Source organism: Anas platyrhynchos, chromosome 16, assembly GCF_047663525.1.
Source record: "Anas platyrhynchos isolate ZD024472 breed Pekin duck chromosome 16, IASCAAS_PekinDuck_T2T, whole genome shotgun sequence".
NCBI lineage: Eukaryota > Metazoa > Chordata > Aves > Anseriformes > Anatidae > Anas > Anas platyrhynchos.
The window spans coordinates 2,653,193-2,664,804 of record NC_092602.1 but is presented as its reverse complement, the minus strand read 5'-3'; the positions used below and the strand labels follow the sequence as shown (position 1 = coordinate 2,664,804).

The 11,612-nt window shown below is 47.1% G+C and overlaps 1 protein-coding gene across 3 annotated transcripts in view; it reads left to right on the top strand.

The window, feature by feature from the left end:
* Positions 1–3,196: 3,196 nt before the first annotated feature.
* Positions 3,197–11,612, top strand: part of MLXIP (MLX interacting protein) — a 46,500-nt gene continuing 38,084 nt past the window's right edge. For 2 of the 3 annotated variants that reach the window (XR_001194752.5, XM_013107462.5), the window contains exon 1: positions 3,197–3,677. Coding sequence is in view for 2 of the 3 variants with exons in the window: in XM_013107462.5 (XP_012962916.2) it covers positions 3,304–3,677 (374 nt within the window). In the remaining variant the exon portion in view is untranslated. The remainder of the gene's footprint in view (positions 3,678–11,612) is intronic. The other variant, XM_027469648.3, reaches the window with a different exon arrangement.

Here is an 11,612-nt window from a genome sequence, read left to right as displayed (position 1 = left end):
ATTTAAGGTGCTTACTGCGGGTTTGGTAGTCAGCTAAGGTGTTGTGGTAACTTAAGTTTGGATATGAAGTGTCCTGGTTATTTTCAATGTTGTGTGTGCTTTGTCCCAAAGCAGTTTCACAGTCTGACAAGCAGCTGTGCTGGCTCACTGCTGCTGGAATGGGGAGCCACAACCAGCTTGCCTGCTCCCGGCTTGTTGGTTTTAATGCCTCCCTTGCATTTAATGGGGTGCTCATGGGATCCTCTTACAAACCACTTCAGTGTGCTACCCTGGGAGAAAAAAAATAATATATATATATATATTGTTATTTTTCCTTTTTTATGGATTAGGGAATTAAATCAGAATTATAAGGGGTAGGGTGGAACTGGGGGGAGAGGGAGAGAGGGGAAAAGAGCGGGTATGAATGAGGGTGTAATTAAAGACAGGTTCCAGAAGAAAAAGACTGAGCAGGTAAGGCTTCTGCCAGTAAAGGAGTGAGCAACAGTGCAGCCCAGAAAGCTGGATACGGAGCTGGAGGTTGGCCCTGTGGTTTGCCTGGGAGCAGGATGGGCAGAAGGGTCAGTGGAGTGGTAATGGGATGGCTGGACTCCCAGCTCCTGCAATCAGCCCCACGGTCTGAGGCTGTGAGTAAGTCTCCTTGAGCTCCCATGCCTCCTTCCTCATCAAAACGGGAAGGCTTATCTTCCTGTCTGTAGATTTAGAAGGATAATTTCTTACCACTAAGTGTTGTGGAGTACGCTGCAGGTATATTTTTAATCAGCTCGAATGTCTCTCTGCTCGATGTGTGTTACAGCTGAATTCTAAGTAAATGGCTGTTTTCTCCTGTGCTAAAAGCCTGCTCTGGAGAAGGAACATCAGCAGAAGATGGGGGCCTACGACACTGCCTTGCACTGCAGATTGCTAAAAACAGTAAGAAAAAGCATAGCCAAAAGATGCTGCTGTGGTCCCTTAGTATTTCTCTGTGCTTCCTAGAATTGTTGCTGGTGACCTAAATGCTAGTCAAAAGGTCTATCTCCAAAGCATGTATATTTTTAAGGGATGAATCTTTTCTTGCATCTGTAGTATTTGCACTGAGGATGATTAGAGGAGAAAACCCGTGAGCCGCTCTTAAAACCCTCAACTGAAGACTGCTACCTCAGTTTTAAATAATGGTCTGGTGTACTACTAACACTTCTTTGGAAATTACATTGCTACCTAGCAACTTCATTTTAACAAATTACCTCTTTCCATACAGGAAGAAATAAATCTGTAAGCAGGCCACCCTTGCCAGGTTAATGCGCAGGCTGTTGTGCAAGTCCTGTAGCCAGCGCTGCCACTGATGTGTAGTTGTGAGGTTTCGTTAGTTCAGGTACGTTAACAACATTTAACCAGTTTTACAAGGTTTATTCTGAACATTGCTTTGGAATGCTTTCATTTTTTTTTCACTTGGAGTACTGACAAGGATGCCTTGCTGGGAGATAGCTTTGTGTTTGGTGGTGGTGGTATTTTTTCTTCTTTTTGAACACCATTATCACTAAGCTAAGCTAGCAATAATCAGCTTCTTTGTAGCTAAATCATGAATGGCTTTTTCTTAAAAATTGTAGTCACACATAGTATTGACCAAGAGCTGAATGTCAGTCTTGATTTTAAAGGCTTCTCTTTGGAGCCCTCACATGATATGATGTCTTCCTGCTCCTTCCATGTGTGGGGAGATCTGTCCTGATTTCATGCACTCTAGTGCAGATCACTGCAAGGACATAATTGTGATGTTGTAAGAAAGCCTCTTCCTTCCATGCCCAAGACTCGTTATCTCCATCCCTTGAGTTTTCCCTTGCTCTTATTCCTGGTTTTACAAAGCAGAGAAAGTGGCACATGGCAATTTAGTATTTTCCATCCCCCAAGGAAGACTGTGTAGAAGAGCTTATTTTTCTTTTAAGGTCCTAGAGCTGAACATACATAAACGATTTCAAACCAGTGCTTTGGAGTCTGCCACCTAGAATACAGTTACTCTCCTGGTATTGAAGGTTTACTCTACAGAGTACACAATTTATTTATTTTTTTCTTGATTGATATATAGATCTTTATGTATATTTTTTTTGTGTGTATGCGCTGTCAGCTGCTGTTCTCTCCCCAGGCTAATACATCTGTTGGCCCTGTTGATGGGCTTTTATCCATATCTACAGGGATCCACTGCTTCCTTAATGGTGTTGAGAGGGGTGAAATCCAATCTTCCCCTGGAACTATCGTGCTTATTTTATGCACGGCACCAAGCAGGTTCGTGGGTTAGATCTGAGCCACCTGGCTGTCAGGGGAAGCCCCGGTGTCCCAGACTTTTCTCTGTGACTCCGGGCTGACCCCTTCAGCTGCCTTTGCAGCTTCCTCTGCTACTTCTGTAGCTGCCCTGGCTTTTTGCAGATTGCCTCTGGTCTATAATAAACAGTTTTCAATATTAAAGATATTTCATGGCTTTAAACTACTTCTAGTGTAATCAACATTCTTCAGCAAGCTCTTGGCTGTTCTCTATCTCTTAGGTTTATAAGTTTCCCCCCAGCTTAGAGCCGTTTTTCTGAGGAAGTGTATTGCCAAAGACCTCGTGATGATTCTGTTCCTCATGACCACAGCCAGCTCAGACTTTGCAGTCTTTTGGCCAGAGGTGGTTACGCGTTTCTAGTCGAGGCTTCCCCATACACCACCTCATGCCCCATGAGGTTTTCTAGCGGGGTGGAAGTGCCACCAGTGCCCCCCAGGAGGAGTGGGGACAGCCCTGAGGGGCTGTGGGGACAGGGCAGCCTCCGCATGGCTTGGGGGCCTTGTGACATGGTGTCCTCCCTGCCCTTCCTTGGTGACACAAGGCCACTGGGTGCCTCATGGGGCTGTTCCGTGATGGTGTAAGGGTAATAGGGTGGGTGCCAGTCATAGCCAAGAGCTGTTTTGGGAACATGGGAGCGGGCAGGACGGCCCAAACCTTTGCGCAGAAATCATTTATATTGTAACCGGGCTGTGGGGATCCTGAGGGAAGGGCCGGGGGCTGGACCCTTCCGTGAGGTAAAATCACCTCGGGGGCTGCACTCCCTGAGGTAAAACCACCTCAGGGCGAGCCCGCGGGGCTGAGGGGGCGCTGCGGGGCGGGCGGCACTGAGGCGGGAGCGGGGCGGGGGGAAGGGGCGGAGGCGGCCCTGGCGGCCCCGGCTCCTTTAAGCGGGCGGCGGGGGCCGGCCCGGGGCGGAGCGGGGCGGTGGCGGCGCGGAGCTGAGGGGAGAGGAGCGGGCGGCTCGGCCGGGGGCTGGAGGAGGAGGCGGCGGCGGAGGCAGTAGCAGCGGGGCCATGGCCGCCGATGTGTTCATGCGGCCGGCGCGGCTGCTGGGGGCGGCGGGGCCGCTGTCCCCCCGCACGGAGCCCGATGAGGACTCGTCGGACACGGACGACGGCGGCGCCTCGTCGCCGGGAGGAGGGCGGCGGTGCGGGCCGCGGCGGGGGCAGCCGCCGGGCCCCCAGATCATCCACTCGGGGCACTTCATGGTGTCGTCGCCTCACAGCGAGCACCCTCCCAAGAAGGGCTACGACTTCGACACGGTCAACGAGCAGACCTGCCAGACCTACCAGTTCGGGGCGGCCCGGGGAGGCGGAGGCGCCGGGGGGCGCCTCAGCATCGACGCTTCCCTCACGAAGCTCTTCGAGTGCATGTCCCTGGCCTACAGGTACCGGCTGGAGGAGCTCCTCAGGGGGCTTTGGGGCTCGGCCCCCATCGCTTCAGCATCCCCCGGGCTTTGGGGGGGAGCCCCAGGGGCTCTGGAGGCTGAGGGGGAGGGAAGGTCCGGGGGGTTCCCGTGAGGCGCCCCGCAGCTCTTTTGGGTGGAATTCCTCTTTTTTTTTTTTTTTTGATGACAGGTTCCCGCAAGTAGAAGCTGTCGTTGTTTCCTTTGTTCTGGTGGCTGCGGCTGGGGAGCAGCACTTCCTGGGTTTATCTGCGCCTTTTGCCCACGCTCAGCTTTGGGTTTTTGTCCCTTTCAGGGAGATATCCCGATATTTTCCCGTTTGCTCCCTTTGTTTGCCTTCCAAAATGGAGGCAGAGCTTTGGAACTGAAGTGGTTTGGGGAAGATGTGTGTCTGCTTGCAGCTTTTGTTCCGTGTGATACAGCAAAAGGGGATCCGCTCCGGTGCCCTCTGGTAGGCACGGCTTGGAAGTTGATTAAAAGGAAGGATGGAAAGCTCCCCCGAGCCTTACCAGCAGGGAGATTTATCTTCCTTTTACCATCTTAGCTTGGTAAAAGGAAACAAACTTTGCCCACCCCACGTTTCTCTATTCTTTGTTCATTTTACAGAGGCTCTTCTCTGTTTGCAGGGGTTTTTTTGTGAACAGGAAGCAATAGAAGCGTCTGATCTGTATGTGTAGTGAGAAAACATGACATAAAGAACCCTCTTAGTCTTTTTACCACACGAGTTATTAGTTACAGGCAAGTGAGTGAGTCTTAGCAAGGTGTGCACAAAGATAGATGTGAAATCTTGGCGTTTACAAAGGAAAATAAAACTGCAACGCTTGATTAAAAATTAACCAGTCTGCCCTTACTGTACAGGCTGAGAGGAAAATGCAGAGGAACCAAAAGTATTGCCAGCGACAGAACTTGACTCCTCACATGTGTCTGCTCATCGGCCTCAATCTGCTTTATTTTATGTTGGGTTTCCACCAGTGTGTCTTTGGGATTTGAAGGCTGAGGAGCACCTCTAACAAAGGGAGGATTCTGTGACATAAATCTGAGGGTGCTGAAACCTGTTATAGATGCATACATTTTGCACCAAATTTATGTTGGTGGAAAGGGTTTTATCCTGCTTGTTGGTGGTAGTACAAGGCAGGGTGCAGAAAATGTCTTCTTAGAGGTTGCCAAAGAAAAGCAGATTCTTAATGTTTTGTACATGGGTACCTGAGTGTGGGCTTGCTCCTAATCATGTAAAGTCCTGCCCAGGTTCTGTCTGCTTACTGGGTGGCTTTTTTTGCCTAACAGATTGTAAAATTGTCTCTGAAAGGTGAGACCATTACATCATACTGTGATGTATGAGCACAGGTACATAATGAGGAGCTGTGATGATTTAAAGAATGGTTGATGGAGCACGGAAGCTGAACCTCTGTACCTGAGGAGTGGTCTCTGTCTGTGTTCTCCTCAGGGAGCACATGGCCCTCAGGTGAACAGCAGCTGCCTCCTCTGCCATGCTTCAGGTTTGGTTTGAGGTGTACGAGCTGGATATGGGGACATTGTAGTTGTTGTTGCAACTACATCTTCCATCATCTTCCTCCTCATTATCTGATTCAGCACTGACAAAACCTGCAGATACTGTGTGTACATTTTTCCTACAGCCATCACTGGATAGAAATTCACTCTAGGGAAAAAAACAAAACAAAACTGCAAAACAAAAAGGTGAAGAAATGTGTTTTGTGGCTGTTGCAGAGCTAGCAGCAAGGGGCATGAGCTAAGTAATCATGTTCCTAGAGCTGGATGATAGCTATGTTAAATATAAAAACAAGGAAGTTGATGTAACAGAGCTGTGTGCTGTATTTATTTACAGTTGACACCCGTTGCTAGTATTTCAGTGTTTAAAGTCTTAAAAAGAAGCACTGAATTGTCTGTTATCTATTAGTTTTACCAATGAGCCAGCAAAAAAAGTTTTTCTAGATTACCTAGATCACCAGGTCAGGGTGATTTATGTTCAAAACGACCAAATTTATGCTGAATCACGTTCGCTTTGGGATGCACGGCGTAGCCTGGGCTCTTTTATTTGGCTGTCCTTTTTTTCCTTCCTTCCTTTTTTTTTTCTTACATGGCTTTGTGCTGTTAAGTACAGCTACACGTTTTATATCAAAAAAGCTATTTTCAACCATGAGGGAAGTAATTCCCTCCTGCCTTTGAGCAGTACAAGCTAACCTGATTTTAATTTTCGTCATATGCGCCTCAGTCACGTATCCAGCAGCACAGGTAGGAAAACCTCATTTCAGATGAGCCATTTCACAGGGGGGAAATGTGACTGGGGCATGCTCTGCTGTACAGTTAGGAGATTAAAACAATCTTCTAAATCAATAAGTTACTTATAAACGCTACGGTTTACAACAGGTATCACGTGGGCTGCGCTTTATCTAAATGTCACCAGTTTTTTTCCTGAGATTGATTGTGGGAACCATATCACACCAACGGACGTAAAAGAGCCCTGGTTTTTCTCTTCTCGTCCTTTCATCGCAGCCCTCTAAAACACTGTGACCTTGCAGGACTTAGTGTGTGTAGGTGATCCAGGTAACTGTGATCAGCCTGTGGCAGGTAGGCACTTGAAAGGCAAAGATGTAGAAAATGTGCTTTCCAAATTGGAAATGGTCTTTGACATCGTTCATTCTAATAAAGAGAAGCTATGCCAATGGTTGAGTGGCCCATAATGGTCTTTAAGCATAATTTTGTCAAATGATATGTAATCCTGATAGTTAATTTAGTAAAACCCTTTAATAACTTTACAATTATTCAAATATTTACATTGCCCGAGAATAACTTTCCCAAACTGAACTGTATTCTGAGGTGTTCCGATTCCAGCACATCACAATGTATGTTTTTATTCTCAGATGTGGACAGAAGAATTTTTCCTCTTCCTTTTGGACAGCTGTTGTCTTCAGCAGCAGGATAATGCTCGGCTCCTCACGGAGTCCAGGCTGAAGGCTTACATGAAGAAAAAGCTGTGCCTCAAGAAAGGTCACTGGAAACCATTAATCACCCTGATGGGCTGCAGCATGGGGATGGGAGTGTTCCCTGTGGAAAGCTCTGCTCTGTGAGCAATGGCATAGAGTTTGCTTCAGTTGCTTTCTCCAGGTGTGGAGCAGTTAAATGGCAGTGCAGAGTTCACTTGGTACTCACGCCCTGTAAGGGAACGGGAGTTTGGTGAGGGCCTGGGACTGCATAGCTCATTTTTTCCATGGAAGCTCCCCTCCTGCGGCACTGGGAGAAGATCCGTGCAGCAGAGAGAATGGGCTGGTCAGTTGTGTGTGGAGTGTGGTCATGTACGTAGTGTAAACACAGCACAAGCTTTATTTTAGGAATTAATGAGCATGAGTAGTATCCTTAACGTGGGCGGTTTTCTTTTTTAACTCGTGTTACGTATAATTATGCCAGTTGATGTCAATCTTACTCAGCGGTAGGATGTGATAGGGGCTTTGTGGGCTCCTTTATTATTCAGCAGCCTCAGAGCTCTCACCTTCTAATAAGAGCTTAAGGAGCATGCCAGGTGTTGTACTTCAGATAAGAGCCTTAGCACTGCCATGAGATACTCGCTTAAAACCTCCTGGATCCTGCTCGTTAAAGTTGCACGGAACATGACACTTGGTAACGTTGCACGGACACCGCTGGGAGTGGAGGCATCGGCCAGCTTTTGAAAAACTTGCCAGGTCATTTCTAGATCTCCTGTCTCCTCCTCAGCAATCTGACCCCATCACTTCACGTAGCTGCAAGCCAGAAACGTTCCCTTCACTGGTGGACTGACGTAAGGGGTCAGCTCGTTTCCAAAGCACGCCTGCCACATTTACTTGGTTAATGCAGCGTGCGCTTTGGGAAGTTCTTAGTGGCGCTAGCAGGTCTGAGATAAAAAGCTTCCAGAACTTAATAATGTGTTTTAGATGCTGATTTAGGAACTGCTCTGACAGATAGACCTGTACTCATCCCTTGAATGAAGCCTAACTTGGCAGCATTGCTGTGATACGAGTGCTCGTGGTTAAGGGTAGCAAGGATGCTACCTTCAGGGTGCAGTGTGGATCGGGGCGTTGTTCCTGAGCCTATTACCTTGCGTAGGTCAGAGGCCTGATATAGTCACAAGCTTTTAAGCTCTGCTTAAGATGGGCTTTTAAGTCCCACCTTGCCAACCTTGAACCTCAGGAAGGTCTGCAGAAAGATTGCTGAGCTGTTTTCCTCTCGAAGATGCGTTTGTAAATGTTTAGTGGTGGTGTGAAAAGACATTCGTTGAAATTAAGGTTTTGGTGTCTTTGGTGCTGCACACGACTAGGAAGGAGTGATAAATCCTGTGGGCAGGTTTAGATCCAGGAACAATCCATTTTGTTCTGCTCCTGGTGATTTTGGTGGTCGTGAGCTTCTGGTGGCTTCTGTGGAGCTGGCTGTGGAAGGTGCTGCTGCGGTCTGGGGTGCGGTGATCGCGCTTCTTATAAAAGCCCTGTTGTTGATAGCATCTTGTGATTTACCGTTTAATCTGTGTGTTGCGTTGTGGTTCTCTTGTCCTGTGTTTCCACGCAGTAAACAGATCTTATTTTCTGGCTTAAATACAACGTGGATTTCGTAATCACAATTTTTGATGGGTTGCTGAAATAGGGAAGAGGGAGCTAGTGTGTCCTCAGATTGCCAGTTCTCAGTAACTTCTGCATGGTCTGGAAAAACAAAACAAAACTTGGCTGAGCTGCAAGACTTGGAGTTACTTTTACTGAAGGTCTTGTGTTGCGTGGTTGTGGTGTGCTCTGAGTGAAGCAGAGTTTGATGCCCACAGAAATTATCACATCGATTTCCAGCTCTCTCCCCCTTATCATTTTTTTCTTTCTTTCCGCAGTGTGGCAGGAGGAATTAGAGCCAAGAAACTCGAAACTCAAGTCTTAACTTCACTTTCCACATCCTCCTTTAGTAGGTCACTGAATCATTCTTGTTTGTTACTCTCCCATGTGGGGAAAAAACACTCCGCTTCTTTGGAAGGCGGGGTTGGTTACCCAGGCCCTTCAGCAGCTGCTTATCTGTCCGCGTGTCCTTAAGCTATGATTAGCCTTAAACAAACGGCTTTCTGCCTGCAGCAAGGTAGAAAGTGGTGGGGAGGAATACCAGGAGCTTTGTAGCCATGCTCAGCTGGTGGCTAGGTGTTTCTGCAGTGGCAGAGGTGTTTGAACGGCAGAGAAAAGTAAAGAACATGAACTCTTGTATGTGTGAGCGGGATTTCCCCTAATATTTGTTCTCAAGTGATCTCTTGCAAAGAAGGAGGAGGGAGGGGGTGAGGAGTGAGGCCAGGGGCTGGCTGAGATACGGAGCAAAATTAGGAGGATCTCTGAGGAATGCACTGAGTGAATCAGAAGGGCTGAGATAAAACCACACGGTGGAGTTGATAGCGTTGATAGAAGCTAAAACAAAGCAACAACAAAACTTAGCAGTTTAGAAGCTTGGACCGGCCTGGATTTACACTAGTAGTTCATTTGTAATTAAAGACCAGGCTATATGCCTGCTACTTCCTTTCCTTTGTATGCAGAAATTAATTGCATTTGCAGTTTTCCTCATCTGTCCTTTGATATTTGAATGTCACTGGCATGAGCAGTCTTTAAAGACAAAACTTCTAAGCTACTTCTGAGGAAAAAGGCAAGGTTTCTGAACTCTTTGATGGCTGTTGAAACATTTTACAGCTTTCATACAATTTTCCTTTCGCTCTGGGAAGGAAACCTTTAAAATATCTATACAACAATTGTAGAGATGATTAGGAAAAGTACTCGTTTCAGTTGCCTCCAAAGAAAATAGAGTTTGTTCTTTGTGTTGCAGACAGCGATGGAAAATTCAGAATCTGATTGTTTTTCGTGCAAGCTGGAGTTCCACTATTGTCACCATTTCTGAAGCAGGAAGGCTCGGGAAGTGGGGTTAGCAAAAGCTGGGGTTTCTAGAAGTGACTGCGGTGGTTTCACTGCTAGAACAGAAATTCCAAACATGGCCTCCTCAAATATATGTTTGTTTGTTCAAAGGGGGTTGGAAGGTCACTTTTGATTATTTGTTTTGTAGGTAGAATGTGCTGTCTTCGTGCTATTTGTAATATGATTCATGTCGACATCCCTTTGTGAGGAAGGCAGTAATCGCCATCGGAAACATTCCCGTATGCCTTCACCACAGCTTATTTACTTTGTGACACAAGCACAAAGCTTTTTGCTAGCCTTTACTTTCTGGCCTGTTGATCTTAGATAAATCAGCTAGCTGCTTATTTTTCCCTTTCTCCCTTCTGAGAACGGCCAAGGAGGTCTCAGCAGTGCAGAGACTCAGATGTGTGCAGCAGTGGTTTAGAGAAGGGGAGACAAAGGCACGGAGTTGAGAAGTGACCTGACACGGGAGTCTGAAAGGAAGCTGTATCAAAGGTTCAGCTACAAACCTAAGTAATAAAGGAAAGGAGGCAAAAGGAAGATTTAGGAGGGAAAGAGGAAGAAGACTTGCAGCTGACACCTGTTAGAAAAGCCATTGCTGTTGTAACCGATGTGGAGCTGTACAGGTGCAAATTACAGGGTAATAAAAGCAGGCTGGTGTTTTAATACCCATCTTAACACATCTGGAAGGCAGCAAGCTGCTGCCTGCCTTTGGCATTCCCTGACCTGCGGGCAAAAGGCACCTGACTGCACCCTGGGGAGCTGGTGCCTGCACTTGGGAGACAAAGCATCACACTCCCTGGGAAAAGGCTGCACCTTGCAGGCACCAAGGAAGCTTAAATACGTGGTACATAGCTCTCAGTTGTGAAATCTGTGGCTGCTGGTGGCCCTCTGCAGAATCTAGATTATTTTTCCTAGAAAACTCCTGCTTTTAGAACAACAGAAGCTGTTATGTTTGTAGCAGTTTGGGTTTTTCTCCTGCAGAGAGCTGCTCTGTTGGGCTTGGAAGCCCAAATGGCATCCAGCTCCCTGAGCTGTCAAACACTTCATTGCCACGTGAGACCTGGCCCCTTTCTGCAAGAGACATTTGCTCAGGAGGTGAAGGCAGAACCGCACTGGCTGCAGGCAGCTGCTTTCCTTCTGCCAGCAGGAGAGCCGAGGGCTGCAGTCGCTGTTCCCTCCTGGAGAAGGTTTCGTTTTGTGCTTCAAGGTGTTCACACCAGGGAGCTATTTAAGAAGGAGCTGAGCATCAGCAATAGTTGGCTACCTGTGTGCAATGCTGGTGGTTCTAAGGTTGGGCTGTGTTTGCGTACGTGCAACAGAAAATGGGAAGACCAAGGCCCGGGCTGCGATGAGTAGCCTCGAGAGCTGCTTCATCACCTCCAGGCTGTAAAGGAGAAGACTCGGGCCGGATGGGAGGGCCTGCAGGATTCCCACAGAGCAGTGTTCAAATCCAGTTTTGTTTAATTAACGATACGTCAGTGTGCTTAGGCCAGACCACGGCTGACCTACTGATAACCCCGGTGACACGATGTGTTCCGTGCCACAGCGCGATGCTTGTAGAGAAGGGGGGTCGATTGCTCATGTAGCTGAGCGTTTGACTCGATGAATTGCAGACTTGTTCTGTAGCTCGTCCAAATATCTTAATGACTTGTCACGTTTTAATGACTGGTTAAAGTTTCGTTGGGCAACTTTTTGGTCTGCAGTTTTGCATTCACAGAACATTATTTACAGCACTAATGCACAGTTACAGGCTTTCTCATCCCTCTGCTTCTAGTTCAAGCAGTGGTGTCATGCAAGGAAGCTATGCTATGTTTCATGCTTTTTATTACCTGAACTTTTTATGTTTGGGAATGTCTTGCATATAGAGAGAAATACATATATATTTTTAATGTCATGTGAGATTTCTGGATTTCCAGAGGTGTATATTTATTGCTTGTTTATACCACACTGGAGCGAGCAGAGGATAAATTTGCAATTAAACTGCGTATGTTTTGTTTGCCCTTCT